The sequence below is a fragment of the Semicossyphus pulcher genome, unplaced genomic scaffold (assembly GCF_022749685.1).
Source record: "Semicossyphus pulcher isolate SPU_LCO1_2020_fin unplaced genomic scaffold, fSemPul1.0.p SCAF_19, whole genome shotgun sequence".
Lineage (NCBI taxonomy): Eukaryota > Metazoa > Chordata > Actinopteri > Labriformes > Labridae > Semicossyphus > Semicossyphus pulcher.
In genome coordinates, this window is record NW_027211692.1 from 13,823,262 (window position 1) to 13,848,974 (window position 25,713).

Below are 25,713 nucleotides of genomic sequence, written 5' to 3' on the forward strand. Positions count from 1 at the left end.
TGAGAGTTGTGTTTGTGTTGTCTCTTCTTTTTGCTTTCCTAGAGACACAAAGCTTGAAAAGAAACAAATGGACACGTGAAAGAAGCACCACTCACATTCATGAAAGTACACTTTAAAACTACCCTGATGGAGTAATAGAGTGATACTCCAGCAGCATAGTATTTCACTTACATGAAGTTGGGGGAGTTTCAAGAGACAGGTGGCAAAAGAACAACAAAATATTCCTGGGCTTTATCAGGGTCTTTTGTTAAACCCCTAATATCTGATAAATATCAAACTCAAAACTCAGAGAATTTCACACTCTTTAAGGCTCTAGCCCAAGCTAACATAACATGCTAACACCACCAGGGTCGTTTCCTCCTGGTCTTATAAAAGCTCCTACAGAGCCACAGCCACATCTCTCCAGACGTGTTAAGCCACTTATTATTTTTCTGTTCCCTATACTAAATATTCTGAAAATGTATTGGAGTTCATATCCACTCCTAAATCAATGAAGATGTGAGCATTGTGAATTCAGGGGGGCTGGAGCCTTTTCAGCTGTCTTAGGGCGAGAGGCGGGGTACACCCTGGACTGATCGTCAATCAGTCAATCAGTTAATCAATCACAGGGCTGACAGAAAACCTTTCACCATACAATTCACACTTATGGGCAGTTAAATGTCTTTGAACTGTGGGAGGAAGCCACACATGCACGGGGAGAACACACAGAAAGGCCGCCTACGTCTGAACCAGGATTCGTACAAGGACCTTCTAGCTGTGAGGCGACTAACCACTGCACCACCATGCAGCCAGATACTAAACAAATGTTGCAAAAAATACATATATATTAGTAGTTATTATATTAGTAATTTCCCCACGTTTTCAACTGCATCCCATGTCACTCCTTAGCTGAAGGAGATAGAAATGTTGACAGAAGTTGAACATATCCTCCAAGCTGTTGGAACACATGCTTCGAACACACCTTGTGTATTTTTCTACAAAAAAATAAAAATAATTGCAATACTGTTCTAAAAAATATATAAAATATCCTCTCAAAAACCTGAAAAAGAATTTAAAAGTATTGTTCGTTTCAGAAGGTATCTACCGGTCTAGTATGAGTCATTACTTGGATAGTGGACCATCAATTAGCAAACAAATTAGTTATGTTACGAACTTTTGCTGCTACATACACGTTTAAACTGAGCGTAAAGTGAGCACATTATCTATATTTTAAAGCCTTTTCTCCTTCATAAATCTCATTCTAAATTATTTTGAGTTCAAAAGCCTGGGCAAGTAAGTTTTAAATACTAAAAATATTGCTTAATCTTTCAGTCTACACATATAAAAAAAAAAACGTATTTGGCTGCACATTTTCTTGGCTGCACAATTGGAAATTTTGAAACATTTGATATTACCACTCCACACCAGAATATTGCGTTCATTTTACCTGTAATTACATGTCTGTTTGTAATGTAATATGAAACACACCTCTGCGTAACATCGCCCTCTTGTGGTGGCGAGTAGATTCCTAGCAGGCGCTATCAGCAGCTGCTCGGTTGTTGAGCTCTCATGTCGCATAACCACATCATTAGAGCGTAGTCGCTTGTGGTTAATTTGTTTTAATGAATTGGTTTTTGTGAGACGGCTGCACAGAGAGAGGCGTGTAGTAGCAGCCCTGAGAGGAAGGTTAGCCGCAGATTGTGAATTAATTTGGTAAGTTTCAGCATCATCATTTAGGGACGTTTTCGAAGCCAAAGGTAGAAAAACACATTGTTTATCTGCATGCTTTGTATGTAACATGAGATAAGTGGTGCAGAGTCACAAACATGCAACCCTTCCTTATTTACAAGCACACTGTGTATCCCGGTGTGTGCAAAGTGTCATCAAAGTTCCTCTTTTTACTGAAACATGCTGTCAAGTTTGCATGAAAACAACTCTAATGTAGGTGTGGCTCTAACCTGGAGGTGTTTGTGCACAGAATACAAGGAGAAATTAGGGTTTAGAGAGGGTAGCAAAGAGGCTAATGCAGGAAAAAAGAGGTTGAGGAAGGAGATGGGAGGCGTTTTGAGCGCGTCCCCCTCAGGCAATGTAAGGGGATCTGAACCGGTCAGGGAGGGCGCAAACAAGACCCACAAACCAAGGAAGGGAGGACGGAGAAGCCTGGGAGAATAGGGAGTCAAAGGGGCGGGCCTTTCTGAGAGACTATTGGCTCCAGGCTGTGTCAGTCATTTCACTTCCTCCTTGGCTGTGGCAAACAGCACAGATGAGAGGGCAGGAGGGAGGAGGGAGAGGGAGGTACCCACACAGCTCTCTCGCTCTGTGTGTGTGCTTTTTCACTAAAAAGACAGAACTGGGGCTGAAACTGAAACAGGGCAAGACTCGTAAAAGCAGAGCAGTGTGTTGCTCTCCTTCATTCTCACAGTTTCCTGTTTAAGGAGGCCATTTTGTAACTCAGCCTGGAGAGGAGCACCACAAAAGTTTGCCATTGTTTTTGTTTCTTCTCTTCTCCCACGGCCGGGAGTTTCACAATCAACTTTGGACTTTCTCCTCTGCAGAGCAACTTCTTTGGACGAGAGAGGTGAGGGAGGGAAACGGGCGGAGGAGGAAAAGCAGCAGGAGCAGGGTAGGGGAGGGGGTTAGTTTCTCCCTCAAGTGTGTTTCTTGTATGAGGCTTTCACACACAGAGCTCATGCTCGTCATACCTGGGCAGTAAGAGACGTCTGACGGCGACAGAGAGCGAGAGAAGTGGCTGAGAGGAGGAAAAAGACACCGCTTCCTGGATAAGGAGTTCTTCCTTTACCCACAGGGAGGAGGTGGACACAGGACGGGAGGAAGCAGGACTCTGCTCAGTGTGTGTCCATGTGTCTGTGTGTGTGAGTTTGAATGAGTTTCTGACAACCCTACACTGCACCTGGGTGTGTGTTTGTGACTGTGTATGTTGACTTCTTCCAGCAGCCCGCACACAGGACTGTGAATGGCTAACGCTAGCCCGTGTATGTCCTCCGTGCCCATGGCCCAGGTCTTCTTCCCTCCGGGGGGGTCCTCACCTCCAGGATCAACTGTGATCCAGCAGGGGACCCCCATATCCATGCCCTCTACGCCCTCTCACGCTGGTTTCCCTGTGATGGACCTGACACTTGGGCAGGGTCCCGGTGGGGCCATGATGCCTTCACTGCCTCCCACTCCAGCGGGGGTGTCCTTCATCATCCAGATCGGCCTGACCAGAGAGTCCGTCCTCATGCCGCAGACTTCTGACCTGGCCTACGTGAAGCAAATCGCCTGCTCCATAGTCGACACAAAGGTAGGAAATGTGTGCATGTGGGTGCATGTGACAGGGGAGGGTGGCATATCAGGTAAAACTGGGTTCAGACTCTCATGCTACACTTTCACATTATAAGCTGTGTTTGAGCGCACCAGCTTGTGTTGTACACTTGCTTTCACCCACCTTTGTTTACACTCTCCTGTTCCTCTAACTTAATGAAAGGGTTCAAATATGCAAACAGACACACTGATGTGACAGCCTCTGAGAAAATGTACAAAGTGTCACAATTCAGCTCCGCTCTAATTACAGCAATTAGCATTTTCTCCCTCACAAAGTTGGAAGAGAACAGCGCTCAGTCGGGCTTTGTTATGACACATGCAGCACAGCAGACTAACAGAGGGACGTCTGATGGACTGAGTGTGTGTGACAGGGACACAGTTTGTCTCATTCGTGTGCTGTACCTGCAACATATAGGAAATATACAGATAGATATACAGACGCGTAGAAGCATACTGGGATTATAATGTTGTTGTCAGAAATGTCTTTCACTTCCCTCCCTGAGGTTTTGCATTTCACGCCAAAAGTACAGAACACACAAGGTCAATTTGAATCTCTTTGCTGAGCGCTTTATTGAAGTATTTCTTCTTCTAGGTAAGCTATTTTAAAAAACATCAAACAAGCCAATCATCCAGAAGATTTGCAGCCTTCATGTGTTTTACTGGTTTCCCAGCTAACTAGTGAGACTTACCGTGAGTTTCTCAGAAGGTAGTGAGTAGGAGGATTGAGTTAAAGACCTGTGGGAAAGTTAACTTCAAACAAATGTTTCTTCTTTGAAAAACTGAAAAAGAAAACTTCAAAACACACGTGTGGGGTTGGGGAGGGGGGAGAAGTAGTGGCATCCTCTTTGCAACAGGAAGCAAGCGGTGTTATGGGAAATATGGTCCTGATTTTACACATTTGTTTCAGGCTGGAGACATGTAGAGTAGAAAACATGCAGGAGAGAGCGCATCATCCTACATCTATGATATAGTTTGTGCAGGCCATGTGTAGGTAGATTAGCAGATTTCCACAGCCTGCTCAGAACAGCTTTGTAAAACTCCCAGCAATCGCAAATATTCCAGGAAATACCAGTAGCTCTCCGCAGCCAGCTTAGCCACTCTGCTAATCTGTTTATGTGCAAAACAGTCTTTGTTTCCCCTCATGTATGAGTGCTTCTCTGTCATGTTCTTTGGTGAGATAAACTGGGTGTCCACAGCTTATTTGAGTTGGCCTGAAAGTGCCTTCCTTGCATCGTTTTCTGACTGGCAATAAAAAGCAACTACAAAGCGTCCAGATAAAGATGGGGATTGAAAAGCTGACAAGGGGACACTGCTGCTGCTGCTGCTGCTGCAAGGCTTTTTGTAGGTCACCATGACTAAGTAGAAGGGTGAAGGTGCTTCTTCTGTTACTGTTTTGATGTAAGACAGCTTAAGCATCAGGTATTTTCAGAGGTCTAAGTGGTGCTTGGTGGTCCGCCTCGCCAAAAGCAGAGTTTTGTTAGCTCGGACAACTCTTACTCAACTGTCTTTATTCTTGTGTCAGTCCTGTGCAATTTTACCTTGCGTGTGTGTGTCTGTGTGGATTTGTGATATGCAAGGCAGGAAGGAGACATGCCGTAAACAAACGTGTTGTTTGTTTACTGCAGGTTGTATCCAAATTGAGTATCATGGCCACTATAGCACAGAACTTTCAACATGGTAACACCCATCTTAACGTTGTCTGTATTTTTCGTCATGTCACAGACAGGAATGTTGATTTATTCTAAGTATACGTTGGGCACCAGTTTGTGGTTTTTTCTCTTCAGCATCTATTTTGGAAAAAAGACTCCCTAGTCAGCAGAAGAAGAGAAATACTTTTATGGTTTCTTCCTTTTTCTAACATCAGATCCGCTGTCCCAGCGGCAGGGTGGGCAGGACATTGATTTTAAGAAGAAGAGGTTTTAAAGATCCAACATTTGACGGGCTGAATTCTCGAGGGAAATGTGTTTGAAAGGATGCACTACACATCTGAAATGTTTTAATTTGATAAACATGTGCAGTCTTTAATAAAACACAAGTTATGTGTTGTTATAATTTACTTTTGCTTTAATTTAGTTTTGCTCTAATGGGCAGAGTTGGGGGTAACGCATAATCTGTTAGATTACTTGGATTGCTTTTTTTGTAATGAGTGACGTAACGTGTTAGTTCTGCAATTCAACTAATCAGTTGTTTAGTTACTTTTTAATGAAAAGCAATCGTTACTGGAAAAAATATTTCTCCCCAGAAAAGAAAATGCCCCAAGCACTGTTTCTGTTTCCCTCCTACTTCTTGGAAGGTAGCTGTGCACCAGCGGAGGGTAAACACAGCTGTGTCAATGCGCATGCTTAGCTAGCTAATTTAACAAGCAAGATGGGCAGCATTTACTTTGTGGAAATATAATTATTTTGAATTTTTGGGCAAAAGGGACGAGAACAACCTGATGGTGGAAGTTGTGCCAGGAGGATATGTGCTTGTCAAGTGTAAAGAGCTCGACTGAGCTAAACACAGCTCAGCAACAATGCTGAGACTAAGAGCCTGTGTTGTATTGTTGTCATGGAAACAGCTGTGTCTAATACTGTATGCCTCTGCCCAGTTCACTGTCAGATTGTTAGGATAATAAAGAGCTGTAAAGGTTATATTGTGTCTGTGATTTCTATTATTAGGCTGCAGTGTGACAGATTATGGGCTGTAAAACAGGCTATGCAATGATGGTAGAGTCAATCGCCCAAAGATACCTACAAGGTTGACAAAGGAGGTTGTTGAACAATGTTTGCTAGCTAAACTTATTTACGTTAGCTAACATTACTTGCGTTAGCTAACTTTATATATGATTTGGTTCAAATGAAATTACACAACGTGAATAAATGTTACTTAAAGCAACATGAAAAATATGGAATGAATTACCTCGGCCGTGAAAATGATTTCGGTCAAAGTCATGTAAGTTAGACGGTTAGTGGTGGTTGTTAACATGAGCACAAGACATCCATACTATGCTACCTCACAATGTCTTTAACTAACGAAGAACTTGGTTATTGTCTTGATTTAGGGAGCCTTAGTGGCAGAAATTACACACTTCAAACATCAAGCTAGAAAGTTTGAATTTATTATTTGTCTTATTTTCATGCTGCTGTTTTGTCTATAAATGATGGATCTGTTGTACGATGACTGCACCAGAGATGAAATCAAGTCTCTCGGTTTTTGCGTGCCGGTGCTGTTGTTCCTCCTATCCCAAAACACATGAAAGATAAATGTTAGTGTACTCCTGCCTGATTGTTTTTACCACGGCTCTGAGCTCAGTCGACTATAGCTGCCCTAGGTTTCATAAAGTTTCTTTTGAAAATCAAAAGAGAAAATTTGGAAAAGGTACTTCTATTCCCATTAACAGAAAGCCTGATCTTTCTAGAGCCTTGTTATACCAATAACACATACTCACACACACGCTTAGCAATCCCCCAAATCCAACACACATCTCCTGCCCTGCTAGGAACTGCGGCTTTAAGTGGGACATTTGGACAATAGACAGCTTGTCCTGGTCCGGCCAACTGAGAGCGACACATGAGTTGGACCGTGTGTGCACGCATGAATGCCCACATTGGTGTGTTTCAAGGGGTAGTGAAGGCAGTTTGGTACCCCACACCCCCGCCCACCGTCATCTCTCCCATCCCAGAAAGGGTGAGTCACCGGCTGTGTTTATTCACAGGCTCCCTACTTGTGTTCCATTGGCACGTTTTTCCACTCTCTTCTTTGCGGAGGAGCACACTTTCCCCTGGATTCAACTTCCAACACTAAACCAGAGTTAAGGCCGAAATCCAAATCCACCTTCAGTCACAAATGGTGACAAGAACTCTATACTCTTTTATAAAGCTAGTATGGCTCCATACCTCGCAGTAGTGCTTGCCAAATTCCCATTTAGCCGCCCACCTCCAGCTTTCCCAACCACCTCCTCCTCCTGATGGAAAAAGAACTTGTAGAGCGGCCTTGAAACCAGAGGTCTGTCTCTATTCAACCATGATGCAGCTCCAGTGTATTTGCTCTTTTGTTAGACAGGCCTCACTGACTCCCTCCTTTCATTCCTCCTTCCTCATTTCACCTTTTTGTTCCCCTGATCTACAATGTCCTTAAACTACAGCTTTAAAATAAGACTCCTCTCCTCGTCTTTCCTCTCCTTTCCTCTTTTTCCTGGGATAAAAAGCCACCGGCGTCTGTTTCCTCTTACCGTCTTCGGGCAGAACTCCCACTCTTCCTCCTCTCCTGCCTTTCCCTCTCCACCTCCTCTTCAGATCCTGTACTTCCTCTCCTTATCCGCTCATCTCCGGTCGTCCTCTGCCTGCCTTATCGCTAACTTCCTCTCATGCTTTGCATCCTCTTCCTCCTGTTCATCCACTTTCCCCCTCTTTTGCACTCATCCACCTTCTGCCAGTCCTCCGCACCCTTTCTTTGTTGTTTGCTCTCTTGAGGACACTTCAAGTGAGTGGAAAAATATGGGGAAATTCACACTCTTGATTGGACAGGACAATACAGGAGTTGGAGGATGTGTACCCTCTCGGAAATGATGAGTCAAAAAATGGTTAAGTGGCAAGAATGATTCATGTTTTCCGGTGAGTATTAGACATTAGCGACAGGTTTAGCGCAGCCTTACGGAGGTACAGCACAGTATAGTAAACATACTGTAAGATCCGGGCTGGCTTTGTGTTCCTACCTTCATCTAGTTAGCCAAAAGGTGTGTCAGCTTAACGGTTTCTTTCAACACCAACAACTTTTTATTTCGTCATCAATTGGATGCGCAGCGTGTTGCGTGTTTGTGTTGACGTCAGTGGGTGTGTTACACTGTGTTTGTGTGCCAGCGTGTGAACACAACTGAGAACCTGTTGAGTCCTGTCAGTGTTGGCTGCGGTCACATTTCTGGATTGTTCAACACGTCTGCAGACTAATCTGTGATGAGTAATGACACATTTAACAGCCAGTGAGCTGAGCCGAATCCAGCAGTGGATGCAGAGGAGGGACTCTGCTGTTAATATATTTATATTGTAGATGTTGCTGAACATTCAGGCATTCATAATAGATAGTTTAGCATGCTGACAGATGCCTGTCAGGACTGTAACATGATAAACTTGCACCTGAGTTTTCTTTTGTTCTTTAGTTCGATGGTTAAAATACACAAAGTAATATCAGCAACCACACACACACAATAACACACACACAGCTGCGACTGAGAGCCCCTGCCCTGGCCATTGTTTCCACCTCCGTTTTGGAAGGAGCTGTTTCTTTATCTCCCTCCCTGGAGAAGCAGTTTGGCCCTGGGAATGGGATCATACACACCACCTCCTGTTTACCTCACTCTCTTTACACATGTATTCTTCACACACACACACACACACACACACACACACACACACACGCACACACACACACACACACACATACAGAGTAACGTAACAGTTGGCCCTGATTTTCCAGATAAAGACCCAGTTTGATGGACAAGGTTGTTGCTTGAATGAAAACAACACAGTTCCATGTTCAGTGACGCAGTAGGTGAGGACGCCGGCTGACTTTGGACTGAGCTACACAGCACTGATCTAATGTCCTCAGGGGTTTTTGTCTTGTTCTTTAGATTTTCCCGTATGTGTCAGAGCCGCTGCTTATCAATCCTTTGCCCAAACCTGTTCCAAATGCTGAACAACACACCATATTCACAAGACAGCCATTTCGCACTGATTTCACTCTTAGGGTGGGATGCTCAAATGCTGTTATCATGTCGTAATGGTGTGTCCCATGTGAGAGGTTATACACGAAGTTTCATTTCACTGCTTGTCTTTGTTCAGCAACTGAAAACACAACAGATAGTGAAAGTCTGAAAGGACATCAGGCCATATTTGAAGGGGAAATAACCATATACTGTCGACAAGAGCTGACGTTAGCATTCAGCCAATTCCTAGCGAACATACTGTACGCTAGGAAAATACTGTTAGCAACAAAATTGGTCTCACAAGTAGTTACTTTGTTAGCTAGTCTCACTTTAGGCTAACCATCAGCTAGCACATCATAAGCTAACATACCGTAAGCTAGGGAAATACTGTTAGATACAAAATTGGTCTCACAAGTAGTTAGTTTGTTAGCTAATCTCACTTCCTTGTAACCTAACCGTAAGCTAACACATCATTTGCTAAAATGCCGTATGCAGGGAATTTGCGCTTTTTCTATCATATCCTGTGACACTATCACACAGAAGAGTTAGCTAGGAGGTGGCAGAATGCTAATGCTAGCTGAAGGAATTTTATTATCATTCAATTTTAGTTGCTGATTAACCTGGAAACAGGGAAACGACAACAATGTCAGACTGTACGATTTGTAACCTTTAACTCAGCGATACGACATAATCCTTTTCATAACAGCTTTTAAGCTTCCCATCCTGAGCCTCAGAGGAAAATGGCCACCATGTAAATATGGTGAATTAGTGAGACACTGACAGGTCGACAGACAAACCAGGCCTTCAGTCAGAATGATGTCTGATGTACAGATTAAAAAAAAACACACCACTGACCAAATGCTTTAGCCAAACGCTCTGATCTTCAGATGCTTTAATTACTTTATCTACTAACATAACTGCTGTAGAGGAAATGGTGTCTATTTTCAAAGACCCACAGTGACATGTATCACTTCTGCTTATACCAATCACCCTGTGCGTGTGTGTGTGTGTGTGTCTCTCTTCCTTCACTACATTTGCATGCTAACGGAACAGCTTTGCATGACTGACCGTGCCTGGTGTCTCCTGGCTGTTGGCGGCTGTGCTGCAGGGGAAGCTTAATGTCCGCACAAGGACATTTGATTATTCAAAGCACACACACTGCTAGTCGGAGCCCAGTTAGCGATGTGTATCAGAGGGAGAGGAAGAGGGGTCGGGTGATAGATGATAGATGGAGATTTGAATGGTTTGACTCAGGAGTGGCAGCTGTGATTGTGATACTGGAACGAAAATTTGCTATAATGCGCAACAAAATAATATCTTTAGTAGTGGCAAATGCGTTAGAAAACAGGTTTTAATCCCCTTATTTATTGAAACTGACAGTCAACACCATTTAAGAGACTGACTTCCTGTGTTCTGTTCACCATTAAAACACAAGTGCAACAACAAAGTGCAAAGCAGCAGGTCTTGGGTGCACTTGCTGTTTTGGCCGTACGTGCAAAAGTGCAACATGCACACAGACTGGGAGAAGTGTAATATGTGTACTAGGGCGTGGTGATTAATAAACACACTCCAGTCACATCGCTTGTCTCATAGCTCTGAAACAGCTGTGCAAATGATAACGGGACATGACGGCAATTGCTCAACAAATAGACACTACTTCAGGCGTTTTATTGTTGTCTGGATGGTGCAGAGCGGTATGACGAGAACACACCGCACCACAAATTTGCAGCCAGATTGTTTCTTTTATTTGATTTATGACGTTTATATGGCTGCAATAATCTGAAGCTAATTCTTTTTCAAAGTCAGACAGCCGATGTAATCTGATGTCTCCAACATAAACAACAGCGGTATAACCGACCGGTGTGGTGTGTGTAGAATTGTATGGGGTTATTGTTTGGTGGCCTGGTTTCATTTCTGCATAAGTGAATTAACATAGTAGACAACTTTGCATGATAGCACTGCACTGCAATGAGAGGTTCTGTTTATTGCCCCATCACACTCCATTGCACTGACCCAGTGTTCCCAGATTCCTGAGCCTACAGTGTTTTGCTAACTAGTAGGAATGATGGCCAAATCTAGTGAAAAAGTGACCCAATCTGCAATAAAACACAATCATCCTTTAAGGCCTTCCTGTTTCTCGTCATTCATGTGTTCCTGAGGCCCCCGCATTCCTCTCTTGATCTGAGTAAAAGAGACCATATGATACTAATCCAGCGATTAGCAGCGGTGAAAACGGTTTTATGCCATAATCCAATTGGGAGCAGCAGAGCAGAGCAGAGCTGAGCGGCATTTGGTGGCATGTAACATGTGGAGAGTTTGTGCCAGTCGGCTGGAGAGAAGCAGCAAAACACAGGGCTCTTTGAGAGGAGGGATAGATCAAGGATAGATAAATACACACAGAGAAAATGACGTGTTTGAGGCCTTATAAAGTAGACAGAATTGACTGGACTAAAGGACTGAGAGTTTGGTATTAGATCCTGATTTTAATTCAGGTGATAGCACATCTTTACCGCTCATGGAACTATTTGCTGGTTTACTTTCAGGTGTGTGAAATGTGTGTGTGTGTGTTCTTGCAGACAATGGGCTCAGTGTGAGGGTGGACAAGGTGGGTCTGATCGGTCTGGTGCACTAGTACAGTGTGTGTTAGCGTGACCCAGACATTTTCGTGAGGTGTGTGTTTGTGTGTAGTGGCAGCGAATGCTAGTGCTCGGTTATGAGGGGAAATGGGCAAAACCACAGTCTTACCTCAGAAGACAAACACATGACATCAATATTAAAAGACTGGTCAGTGGAAGAAGCAACTGGAAAGTAATGTGTGTCCATCACTCAGGCCTTTAGTTCTCCACATGGGTTCTGGGGAAGCTCCTTATGTAATGATCACAGTTTTATTATATACACTATAAGAGTGATCATTCAGACACGGCTTATACTTTCACCTCTGTTTCACACCCTTAAGCAATAGCTGGGATTTTTAAGGAAATGCTTTTCATTGCTTCCTTATCAGTTGTTAGGTATGAAGCAAGAGCCAGAAGACGTTATCAAAGCTCAGCACGATGAGCAGGATGAGACAGCTTGCCTCACTCTGCTGTCACCGCTCTCTCGTCCGGTGAGAGTCCGGACATGTAAACAACTTAAAATAACCGGTCTTCTCATCACTACAGTCCGCTGTAATCTCTTCGGGGAAAAGCGACCCAGCTCCTATACACTCCTATATAACCAACTGCTTTAATACTCAAAGGCATAAAAAATAGACATGTACACAGATTCAAATATGTTAATTAAAGTTACACACATCCTGTTAGTTGTGGTACCTTTGCAGGAAGAAGATAACATCAGAATAATGATGTGTAATTGCATTAAATTATCATGTAGACTTGGTCGCACTTATGCAGGATGCTGAAGAGAGCGTGGCTCTTCTGCACGTATATGCGCATACAGTGTTTGTGGAGAGTAAACACAAGATACAAAAGCACTTTAATGGATTCATTACCTGTGTTCATTAAGAACTGAAGCAACAGCAGCTCACCTCCATTAACACAACCACACATTTGTCATATACCTGGTGTTGTATAGCCTCCAGTGTATTCTCTTCCCCTTTCTTTCCATTATGATATAAAGACGTAAGAGAGAGGAGAGGCGTGATGAGAGGGAGAGAAAGAGCAGCATGTGGAGAGGAGAGGGGGCAGCCATAAAGGACGAGGGGATGACTCAGAGCGCAGTAATGTGCCCATTGTGGCCCTCAGCGTGCAGCTCTCAGTGTTTGTGTGTGGAGAACGGAGAATGTGCAAACACTCCTGAGTGTGGTTCTTCTTTACGCTCTACACTTCGGATAGATTTACCCCTCTACCGGAGAAATGTTGGATCATATCTGAGATAAAGTTTTTAATTTGTAAATGTAAGAACGTGTCGGCACAGACGTCTGCCTGTGTCCACATGACTCATCATCATTTGTTGGTTTATTGTTGTTTAAGGCGCCATTTACACTACAGGGACTTTTTGTGATGTCACAGCAGCAGATGCTCCGCCAGTGACTGAAGCGTCAAAGTGTAATTCATGAGCAGTCATGCAAGTGAACCTATAACGCCCCTTTTTTTTTTTTCACGTTTCAACGTGATTGTCACCACGAGGGGAAACTTTTCACTCACTTCTGTAAACATATTATAACAGCTGCAATAACCATTCATGCTGGTCTGTGCTTAAATCAAACATTTTCACCTGGATTTCCTGTTTCAGTGTTTGTGTTTCCAGCCGTCTGTCTTTGTGCAGAAAGGAGATAAACAATTTTCAGATGCTGAGGGACCGGCTTTCGCTTTTCTTCTGTTTGTCCACCTGAAAAAACACCTCGCAGTAGAGACATGTGTAAAACAAATGAAACTATCCAACAATCTGTGCCGTTCGATTCTAGCAGTCCTGAGCTATTGATATCAAGTTCTGCTTCCGGGAAACCAACGGAAGATTACGTACAATATTCCGATGGAAACACACCTAACACCTCACTTCAGTAAACATGCATTTCCCCCTTTTTCAATCAATCAGGCTTCCACACATTTGCATAAGAGAAATGAACCCTCTGAACCTCTAATGCCCCAAAGATTTTCTACTTACAGATACAGAGACATACTTCAAACAAAAAGATGCTTTAGGAGTTTTACCCAATGCAAACTAATTGGTTTTGTGTGGACTCTGGGTGCTCTTGTGGACCAGGGAGGGTGCTGTGCATGTAATTGCAATGTCCCCCGTTTGACTCCACCTGAAGGCCTTTGTTGCATGTTGTTCCCCATCTCTCGCCCCCTCCCTCATTTCCTGCTGAATCCCTGCAAACAGCCTGAAAACCGCCCCGAAAACCCCTTTTCCCTTTGATGTTAGGTTCGATCTACATTAACAGAATGACTTGCTGTACTGCTATTGCAACAAAGCTTTAAAATAAGGTTTGATGTTAGCACAATTTCGGCATGAAAGTGATGCTTCAGAAACAGTGGTTTGGCGTTTCTTCTGTTCTATTTTTTTTACTCTACAAGTACAAAACAACGTGAAAACATGAATTTGCTTTTGAAGCACAAAAAAGTAGTTGAAGTATCTGCATTGACATTTTATCTCTCATTAGTTTCCATCACCTTTCTTCTTTACTCGTCAAGCAGACTTTTCTTCTCTCCTCCTGTGAAGGCCTGTTTTCCGTCTCTCCCTCTTGTCATGAATCAGTGAGTCGCTCATTGCACAGAGTGGACTCAATCCAAGGTTCCTATCACCTTACCTGCTCAGAACCAAGCCAGAGAGAGACAGAGGTGGAGGAGGTGGAGGTAGATGAGGAGGAGGATGGGTGGGGGCTTCCAACAAAGGCTGCTTCAGAACAGCCGTGCGTGTCTCCTTTATCCCCGGACCCCTCTCTCATTCCCGGTCACAGCTCTCAGGTTACCCTCGCCGTCCTCCTTCATGCTCCGAGCAGAATGAGACGCTTTGTCCCTGTGCTGCTGCTCGAGACTGAGACTCTTCCACTTACCGGCAGCACACACACACACACACACACACACACACACACACACACATGCACACAATAACATACACACTTCTTTATCCTCTGTACTTTACGTCCTGAACTTTGTCCATTTTAAAACGACTACATGCACATTTTATTCCCGCTTTATCGCTCTTATGTAATCTGAACTCTGCATGTGTCAAATGTGCGTGTCCTCATTTGTTTGAGCTTTTTATTCATATTCTATGCTGTGTGTTTTCTTGCTATAACCTTTGACCCCATGTTTTTAATGCATGCAGCACTCAAAGGTTCTTTGTCTTAAGCAGGAAACATCTCAAATGTACAATGTATAAATATATTGTGTGCGTGTGCATGCCTTTAACTCAGGTTGTACAGAGTTTTTCTACATTTGAAAATGTGTGTATGAATGTTTACGTTACTAATGTGTGCACCGTGTGTATTCAACCCTGGCTGTTTGTGCACTTTGCATGTTCATGGGTCATGTGGTTGATGGTTTTTTTTTTTACATGTGTGTATGTGAGACCAGGATTCACACTCCCCCCTCCTGTCTCTCAGGTTTACTCAGTTATCTCTGGCATGCAGAAAACTAGCAAGTCAGGAATGTAAACCTGATTATGTCTTTGCTTTCCATGATGACACACACACGCACACACAAAAACCATGAGTAAGGGGAAAACCTGAAGTAGATTATAGTAGTCATGTTTTTTTATTAAGAACACAAGGAGCTATTACTCTACACACCATCCAATGTTACATGCAAAGACAACAATCAGTGCTTTTACAGTCTGTCCTCTTTTTAGCCTGCTTTATAGTTCTATTCAATAATGCTGCAGAAAGGCTTTAACATCTTTATTCTGCTTTTTATGCTAAAGAAACTCCCATGCATTTAATGGAAACCTCAATATGCATCAGTAAATATGCATCACAGCTACTCACTCAATCCAAGCATGTTTATTTCACTTAATCATATAAGAAAACTACACAACATTTGTGCAGGTTTTCTGTGCAAAAATGGATCTATCCATCCATGAATAAAAGGTGTACATATTGTATGTATTTATTTTTACTATCTTTATTATTCTATTTTATCATTGTCAGCCTTGAAATAAGTACATTTCCGCCAATGGGGGATCAATAAAGTTTATCGTATGTTATCTTTAAAGTTATAATCTTGAAGATCTCAGTTCCGTCCTCTTTGGGGGCACCTATGGCGATAAACGGTAATTGCGGGAGCACACTTCCCAGATATCCACACAGTGTTGCATGTGCGACGTCCACAGCTGATTTTCCTTTTAAGACTGTTTGCCTTCATCTGAGCGTCGAATTTGTTTCTTATTCTTTGGATTTTCACTTATTACACTTATATAAGTTGTATCTGTAGTCATCGACCTTTTCTTTGTTTGTTCAGCCATGGTAGATTACTGTTTACTCTGCCACTTGAAGTTATGAGAAACATGATTATGTGCAGATCTGAAGCCGATAGAGCTTGCTTCGCTCACTTGTTTTTCTCTCCACCATGTCTCTGAGTGGAGTTGCCAACTAGAATAAAGTGACTTAAGGCTGCACATGCCTGCATTTTCTCATCAAAACGCTTATTTTTAGCCTAATGCAAAACATAAAGCGGCTGTTATCTTTCATCCATTGGTTAACACTTATAAAGCCTCCCACCTGTGTCTTATATCCTTACTTAGTATCATGTTTACAGGAAACACATCACAACCAGGAAGAGAGAACCTTTTGCATTTGGCCTTTAAAATCTCCTCGCACAGATCACATCTCTGAGTAGATTGTCATCATTTCCATTGATAAACTACTTCCTGCTGCATACGCTCTCAGCTCACTTTGAACCTCTTTACCACAACAGGTACTTTCTCTCCTGTGTGGATATGTTTACGTACGAGTGTGTGTTCATGTCTACGTGAGGAGGGTGATAAACAGAGGAATACTTCTGATTGAACTTCATTAAGTTGCTGCATGTGTAAAGGCTTTAATGTGAGTTTGTTTGTGGCATCATGAGAGCACGGCACTACGTCACGCAGCTTTTCAGATGTCGCGCCTTGTGTACACACTTTGTGTGTGTATTCATCCTCATTTTGTTTTCCTTCTTTGTGCCTGCCAAGCCCAGCGTTTAGCTGACGTCACGGGGATTGCTCAGTCCTCGTCCTCCTGGCACGGAGCTGTCACTCGCTCCTGTTATTTAAAGCGTGACGTTGGTGCTTTGAAGAAAACAAGGTCACTTTTTCTTTCCTTTTAAAACATACAAACTTTGCAGCTCAGGCTCCACAGGTGGCTGAGGGCACGGGGAGGGCAGGGGTGGCTGTCATTTTTATGACGTCTGCTGCGTGTCTTTGTCAGCGTGTGACCTCACAAGGTTAAAAATAGAACGGCAGGGCCAGCGACACGTTTGTTCGATTTTGAACGCTGTCGGCAACAAAAGGAAAAATTCCTGCGTTGTGCCAAGTTGTTGTCAGGAGCTAATGAGGGCAGATCACTGACGTCTTTACAGCCCCAGCAACTCCTCATTAGACGCTTCATCTCTTTCAGAAAGGTGGGGCGTCTTTTTCTGAGTCCCGTGCCTGACATCTTAACAAGGATGGAGGGTCCAACAATTAGGGCGTGTGTCTTAAGGAGGAGGATGGGTTATGCAAATAGGAATGCACAGACAAACACACACAGTGTGTAAGAGGCTGTATGAGTCTTGCCACGGTGCGACGTGCATGTTTAAACAATGTCCGTTGTTTGAAGGGATGCAGCGTGTTTCCTCCTGACTATAAAATGGCTGGATCAGGTTCCTGTTGTGATAACCAGCTTCTGTTGCACACACACACATCAGCGCAGACGACCATGTAAGGCTATAGAGGTCACACTGTTTACAGAGCTGCTGCATGCGGTGTCACACACAGCAAGTTCCGTGTTTTATCCAGAGTTCGGTGTGATGGATTGTGTTTCTGTAGCATACTTCACAGTGTAAACACAAATCCAGCTCCTGTCGATCTGTAACATCTCAGCCTGTAGTGTGACAAAACAACTGCAAAGAACACGTCAAAGATGTCTACTACTGAACTCTCAGTGCATTTTTTAAATAATTGTACCATCTAACTAGGATGTTATGTGTCTTTATATTCATCGTTGACCGTTTAAACACCCTTCATTAACCACCTTAACTTCAAAGAATAGCAGCACTGCTGTTCTATTTCTTTGCAAATATATTCTCATCGCAGTCTGTGTGTGTGTGTGTGTGTGTGTGTGTGTGTGTGTGTGTGTGTGTGTGTGTATTTTCTGCAACTGTGCTACCTGTCTTATGTCGAACATGTCATTACTCTTCCTCCCAGACCCACATGCATGAACGTTTATACACGTGTTACTTCACACCTTTTTAGAAGAGCTTTGAACCACATGATGCTCAAAGTTGCAGCTTCCTGTGTCTTCTGGGTAACGGATCACATTAATAATTATAATACTGCTAATGCTGATCATAACCAGTGCAGAAATAACTGTTGCAAAATGCTACGAGCGCTAGAGAAAATCATTGTTTGTGTTGCATGGTACTGATACAGAAATTCTCCAGAAAAGTACTGGGTGTGTTCATGGACCTTTTTAGAGTTTGCCAGCATGATGATGTTGAAGGAACAACCGGCAGTAACCTCTAATAGCTGACAGAGCAGTTGTTAGAGTGTATGTTGCATTCAAGTCCTGTGCTTCATAGGAAACTCCAGTTTAAATTTGAACACTTTTGTGTCCTTAAAATGAGGTTAAAGGTGCCCTTAAAAAAGAATTATTAAGGTGCAGCATAAACCTCAGAGTTTTGGTTAGATGGCACCGAAGCTGCTGCTTTAATGTGATTATGTGTGTCTGTGTGTGCGTTCTCTGTGTGTTTGTGTGGCTCGGTGGTCAACGTTGGCTCACGCTGAGCTGCAGCAGGGGAAGTGATGGGGAGGATGAAAAGCAGAAGCAAGTGGCTTTCTCAGCAGGACATAAAAGTCTTTGTGTTCTTCACATGTGCCGCGTCTTTACATAAGGGGGGGCTATTTTTAGAAGCAACGCTCTACGGCCGTTTGACAAGGCCTCAAAGTCTGAATGAAAGTGGACATAAGCGCTGGTGCTTGTGTGTTAGCATCGACGCTTTGATGAGGTGACGCTGACCTGTTGCAGAAGATTTTGCACTTTTTTTGACTGTCTTTGCATAAACTAAACCATCATTTGTTCATTTACTTCTCACAAAAATGTGTCATTACATGAAGTTAACCTAAAGCTTCTGTAATGTGCATGTAGCAGCACAAATATAAAGTTGAATTTGTTGCACTTCAGACCAAAGATCTCAATCACTTCTCTGTGGTTGTAACCTGCATCATGTGATCAGAGGTTGAGGTGGTCGACAACAAACGGCACAATGAGAGCACAGAGGAGAGGAAATGGCAGACAGCGCTGTGGCATCAATTGCGTGTGTGTGTTTGAATACAATGTTTTTGAGCTCAAATTTCACTCACAAAAGTCTTGTTCCATGACATCATACTGACATGATGAGGAAGGTGTTTTTGTGTGTGTAGTGTACACACTGATATCATTTGTTTAGAGTTTAGATGCTTTTGTTTGAGTGTGTTTTTAAAAATGACTGAGTAATGTGGACAAAGTTGTTTGACCTTATTGAAGTTATTAACAGTGATGAGTAGATCAGTGTTTCCAGACCAAGATGACATCCTCAAAACTACGTCATAGTGGAGTCAAGAAACAAGAAGATATTCAGTCTGAAGAGGATTTAATCAGAGAACTTTACAGTTGTTTAAACAATTAATCAACAATCTAAATAGTGGGTAATAAGTTTCATATTCGACTTATTGACAAATCGTTGCAGCTCTCTATGCTATAATGCCTGATGAGAGCTCATTAAATGTTGGTTTGGCAATCCAAGCAACATTAATCTGTCAACATGACATAGTCTTTGGAAAGTGTTGACAGCATGTTTTTATGGATGATTCAGTGTAATAGGTTACTGGTTTTGGAAAGACATGATGCTGATGGATTTTTAAAATTCTGTAATCACCACTGATGAGGCCCAATTAACATGGTATTCTCTCTGCTATAACATCTAATGTGCCCTTTTAACTCTGCTTACTATTTTACTGAATGCCACACTGCTGACCTCAAAGTATTTTGAAATTCTTTAAATGTATTTTATCTGTAAAGAGACATTAACAATAATTCAGCAAAATTTTACATTTCATGTAATATATAACACAGTTAGCTTTAACTAGTTTAAACCGTAAGCTCAAACACAGTAAGCTTAAACTAGCAAACTGTTAGCTCAAAGTTAGCTTTAAGTAGCTTAAACAGCTAGCTCAAAAAAGCCTAAACAATTAGCTCAAACAAAGTTAGCTCAAACGAGCTTAAACAATTAGCTCAAACACAGTTAGCTCAAACGAGCTTAAACAATTAGCTCAAACAAAGTTAGCTCAAACTAGCTTAAACAATTAGCTCAAACACAGTTAGCTGAAACGAGCTTAGACAGTTTGCTCAAACACAGTTAGCTGAAACTAGCTTAAACAGTTAGCTCAGACACAGTTGGCTGAAACGAGCTTTGACAGTTAGCTCAAACACAGTTAGCTGAAATGAGCTAAGACAGTTAGCTGAAATGAGATTAAACAGTTTGCTCAAACACAGTTAGCTGAAACTAGCTTAAACAGTTAGCTCAAACACAGTTAGCTGAAACGAGATTAAACAGTTAGTTCAAACACAGTTAGCTGAAACTAGCTTAAACAGTTAGCTCAGACACAGTTAGCTGAAACGAGATTAAACAGTTAGTTCAAACACAGTTAGCTTAAACTAGATTAAACAATTAGCTCAAACACAGATAGCTTAAACTATCCAGGAGCAGATGCAGTTGCTTGATAATAGTTGAATCGATAAAGTTTTGAACATTCCCTAATGTTATGTATAGCCTACATAACAATCTGTCTTTTAAAAAATCCTATAAAACTGAACTGCAACTGTGCGAGCATTTACAAGTGCAAATAATTATTATCTATGATAAATGCACCAAATAGTTTTAAGTGCCAAGGCACTTGAAAATGTAGTAATAATAATTTGCATTGTCCTACCATTTGTCCAAAACACAGATGTTTCATTCAAATATCTTTTATGACGCAGATCCTCACATATGAGAAGCTGGAACCATTTATTATTTGGCAGTTTTTCCTTGCATGCACCAAAGGGCTCAGGTTGGAGTCAAACCTGCAGCAAATGACTTAGCCTTTGTGAATGGGGCGCCTGCTATACTAACTGAGCTAAACCAGCAGCCAAATACATGCATATTTAAAGCTAATAAGTGACTTCCACAGGCAAATGCTGTAACTGGAAGTAAAATATAAACACACGTTTGTTGCTTTGGACTGAAATTCAGTAACCTTAAGTAAAGCTCAGTATTGGACAAAGAAATGGAGCCTATAAAGTCCTTCTCTCTTTGCACTGTGCAGATGTCTAGATCTCTGTGCTGCATTGTACACTCGGTCTGCTCCAATGGAAAATCATTTCATCACGTGCCGAAGAGAACACATCATCAAACCTTTGAAGAGAGTAAGTGAAGTTGCTGGCGAGGAGAAGCACCGCTGGCCGACCTTCACATTACATCAGTGTGTAGGAGAGGGAGCGGACCACATGGAGAACAGCAAAGATGACAGAATGCTTCTCTTTATGCCTCCTTGTTTCTTCTTTGGTTCCTTGACGGGTCTTTTGTACATTGTTCTTTTCAGAGAGGCTCATAAAACATATATTGGTGAAAATATGAGACTGATATCTAAATGAAAAACAGTGATCAGGAAAGTAAGGAGTGGTGGACAAACAAAGCACTGAGGAGGAAATTAAGAGCGCTTGTTGTAGGGAGGGGTTGGTCCATAATTCATTTCACTCATAATGGCTTCATTGGCCCGAAGAGCTGCAGGAAAAGAGCGGGCGACGCAAGGCAACCTGATCCCTGGTAACCCAAAGAAAGCGGCTGGGGACACAGCCCTGTCTCCAGGCAAAGCACACTACACTATACTACAGTATGTGTGACAATACAGCCTGCTCTTTGTCTGCAGACTTTACACAAACACGCATGCATACACAGACTCTTGCAACAATGCAGCCAGATGTACAGCGCAAACACAAACATAAAGAGATGGTTATGCAATCACAAGACAAGAAATGTTATTTTAACATACAGACAGAAGTAATGTGCGGCTTTTCTGCTTTTCCCACCCTGTGTTTTCTCTGCAAACTGGAACATGGGGAGAAGAAAAATGGCCATTTACACTGAGGTTAATGTGGTTTTGGGTGAGTTGGTATATTTGTGTTTTTCAGCAGAGCTGTAAAGACTTGTGGTCGGCCCAGACGCACATTGTGTATGTTTTGGACAGTCGACGCAGGATAATGTGACTTGCCTTGTGTCTCGTGCAGTAACAGACACAGTGCAGGGTTAATAGCAGAGCATTAAATAGCGCTGTGAGGTTTACAAATGACTGAGGCTGAGGCTTGTCTGTGGATCTGGGCAGGACTGAGCGTCTCCTCTGATCTGGGGTCTGTGGGTGTTTGTAATTATAAGTGGCAGCAGTTGGCCTTACATGTGGTGATGCCAGGTACTGATGCATGTAGTTATTACATGATTCACTCACGACAGACAATGCGCAAGTTTAAAGTGTAATTTCAGGAAAGTTTGGAGCCTCTTTGTATTAGTGTCTGTATCGTTAATTGACCCAAAGACATAATATGTTTGTAGAGGTTTGTTGGGGTTAAAGGGCCAATTCACCTCAATTACATAACACAACATATTTCCTCCCTTGCTGCAAGACATGCAGGTAGTTTATGTCATATCTGGCTAGATACTGAGATATCCATCTCTGCCATCACCCCCGTACAATGGAGATGACTGGAATTTCTCACAGCTAAAAAAAGAAAAAGAAAGCGTCCCTTTTTATCTGGACATTCCACAGGCCCGAAACTGCTAAAATAAATAGTCTTTGTAAAGTGTTTACAGCATGTTTTATGGATGATTCAGAGTAATAGGTTACTGATTTTGGAAAGACATGATGCTGCTGGATTTTTAAAGTTCTGTATCACCACTAATGTGGAGACACTAAACATGGTATTCTCTCAGTGGTACAAAATCTGATGTGCCCTGTGGTAGTGTACTAAAAGTGCCCTGCTCTATTCTATTTTACTGAATGCCACATTGTTAACCTCAAAGTATATCGACATGATTCTTTAGATGTATTTTATCTGTGGAGACGTTAATGTTAACACTTCATGTAATAGCCTACAATACAGTTAGCTTAAACTAGATTGAACAGTTAGCTCAAACACAGTTAGCTTAAACTTGCTTAAACAGTACGCTCAAACACAGTTAGCTTAAACTTGCTTAAACAGTACGCTCAAACACATTAAGCTTGAACTAGCTTAAACAGTAAGCTCAAACACAGTTAGCTTAAACTGGCTTAAACAGTAAGCTCAAACACAGTTAGCTTAAACTAGCTATGAGGAGCAAACACACTGCTGACCTCAAAGTACTTTTATTTTATCTGTAAGGAGACAATAAACAATATTTTTTACAAAATGTAACATTCCATGTACACTGTGTTCCAAATTATTATGCAAATGATATTTTTCTCAGATTTTCCTAAATAGTCGATGCAAATGACAGTCAGCATAATTTTCAAGTCATCAACCGTTAGTTTAATGAATTCGAATGTTATTGAACAAACCTCCCAATGATAACAGTATTTTTCAAAAATAAAAAACTTAAAATGCACTGTTCCAAATTATTACGCACGACAGAGTTTTATAACATTTTATACGTTGTTATGAACTGAAAATGCTCATCTTTTGAATTTGCAGTATTAGGAGGTCATATTTACTGAAATCAAAAGCTATTTCAATCAAAAACATCTTAACAGGTCAAGTTACATTTTAACATAGGACCCCTTATTTGATAGCAGCTTCATAATTCTTGCATCCATTGACCTTGTGAGTTTTTGGAGAGTTTCTGCTTGAATTTCTTTGCAGGATGTCAGAATAGCCTCCCAGAGCTGCTGTTTGGATGTGAACTGCCTCCCACCCTCATAGATCTTTTGCTTGAGGATGCTCCAAAGGTTCTCAATAGGGTTGAGGTCAGGGGAGGATGGGGGCCACGCCATGAGTTTCTCTCGTTTTATGCCCATAGCAGCCAATGATGCAGAGGTATTCCTTGCAGCATGAGATGGTGCATTGTCATGCATGAAGATGATTTTGTTACGGAAAGCACGGTTCTTCTTTTTGTACCATGGAAGAAAGTGGTCAGTCAAAAACTCCACATACTTTACAGAGGTCATTTTCACACCTTCAGGGACCCTAAAGGGGCCGACCAGCTCTCTCCCCATGATTCCGGCCCAAAACATGACTCCGCCACCTCCTTGCTGACGTCGCAGCCTTGTTGGGACATGGTGGCCGTCCACCAACCGTCCACTACTCCATCCATCTGGACCATCCAGGGTTGCACGGCACTCATCAGTGAACAAGACTGTTTGAAAATTAGTCTTCATGTATTTCTGGGCCCACTGCAGCCGTTTCTGCTTGTGAGCATTGTTTAGGGGTGGCCGAATAGAAGGTTTACGCATAACTGCAAGCCTCTGGAGGATCCTACACCTTGATGTTCGTGGGACTCCAGAGGCACCAGCAGCTTCAAATATCTGTTTGCTACTTTGTAATGGCATTTTAGCAGCTGCTCTCTTAATCTGATGTTTTTGTCTGGCAGAAACCTTCCTCATTGTGCCTTTATCTGCATGAACCCATGTGTGCTCTGAATCAGCCACAAATCTCTTAACAGTACGATGATCACGCTTAAGTTTTCGTGAAATATCTAAGGTTTTCATACCTTGTCCAAGGCATTGAACTATTTCATGCTTTTCGGCAGCAGAGAGATCTTTTTTCTTTCCCATATTGCTTGGAAATGGTCGTCTGCTTAATAATGTGGAACGCCCTTCTTAAGTAGTTTTTCCTTAATTGGGCTCACCTGGCAAACTAATTATCACAGGTGTCTGAGATTGATTTCAGTGATCCAAAGAGCCCTGCGACACAATACCATCCATGAGTTTAATTGAAAAACAAAAAATGTAATCTTTATGACACTTAAATACAATTTGCATAATAATTTGGAACGCGGTGTAATATAACACAGTTGGCTTAAACTAGCTATGAGGAGCAAAAAAGTATGCCTGGTTTCATAAAGATCTTTATCTTGGTTGTACCTGAATTTGTTTGACTGAAGTGAGTGAAATAAATGACGTCTTTAATATTCTACTGCTGCAGCATATGCAGGAAAAAACAGTCCAAAACAGAGAGCAAAAGCCGGCGGATCCCACTAGGGGTCATCTGACAACGATTTAGCTTCTTATTAATCTCTATAAACAGACATGTGCATGTAAGTTCAGCTAACAAACGTTCTAGATCAAAAATCCCACGAGATGAATTCCCTTGACACTGTCACCAAGCCGCTCAGCGCTCAGATTTCCTGACTTCCTCGACTGCATCAGAAATGATCATTTTCCTTGAGTTACCTGTTCATTTATCTGAATACATTAAATAACTCGTCTTTTTTATTCTGTTGTTTACATTCATGATCAAATTATTATTTATTTCACTAACTTTAAAAAAAGTCTTTTTCAACTCATATATTTGTATTATTTTTTATTCAATGTTCATATCCTGCACACATTTTGCTCTGACCCTCTATTTTACAATTTGTTGGTGTTGTTTATTCCAATGAAAATGCTAAGATGTCACAGGAAATCATGCATTTTAGTTTCTGATCTAACCTAAATGAGAAACTGTGTAATTATATCAGAGTCTGACACTTGAAACCACACATGAAAACGCTTTCTACTTATCTTTACAGATAGTCTTTGACAGTCAGGAAAAGGCATCAACCTTATGACAGAGTAAATACACTAGACAACCCGATAAAAGACTTTCTGTATTGATCAATCAAATCAATCAATCAATCAAATTTTATTTGTATAGCGCCAAATCATAACCAGAATTATCTCGAGACACTTTACAAAAAGAGCAGGTCTAGACCGACTCTTTGTTATGTTATTTAAAGAGAGGCCCAACATGAACCACCATGAGTAGCACTTAGCAATATTCGGCACATTGGCGAGGAAAAACTTCCTTTTAACAGGCAGAAACCTCGAGCAGAACCAGACTCATGTTGAACAGCCATCTGCCTCGA

General features: G+C 42.0%; 1 protein-coding gene across 2 annotated transcripts in view; it reads left to right on the top strand.

Moving 5' to 3' along the window:
* The first annotated feature begins 2,260 nt into the window (after positions 1–2,260).
* The window catches only part of prkd2 (protein kinase D2), a 41,102-nt gene continuing 17,649 nt past the window's right edge, over positions 2,261–25,713 (top strand). For both annotated transcript variants that reach the window (XM_069668080.1, XM_069668081.1), the window contains exon 1: positions 2,261–3,280. In XM_069668080.1, coding sequence (XP_069524181.1) covers positions 2,954–3,280 — 327 coding nt within the window. In that variant the 5' untranslated portion in view covers positions 2,261–2,953. The remainder of the gene's footprint in view (positions 3,281–25,713) is intronic.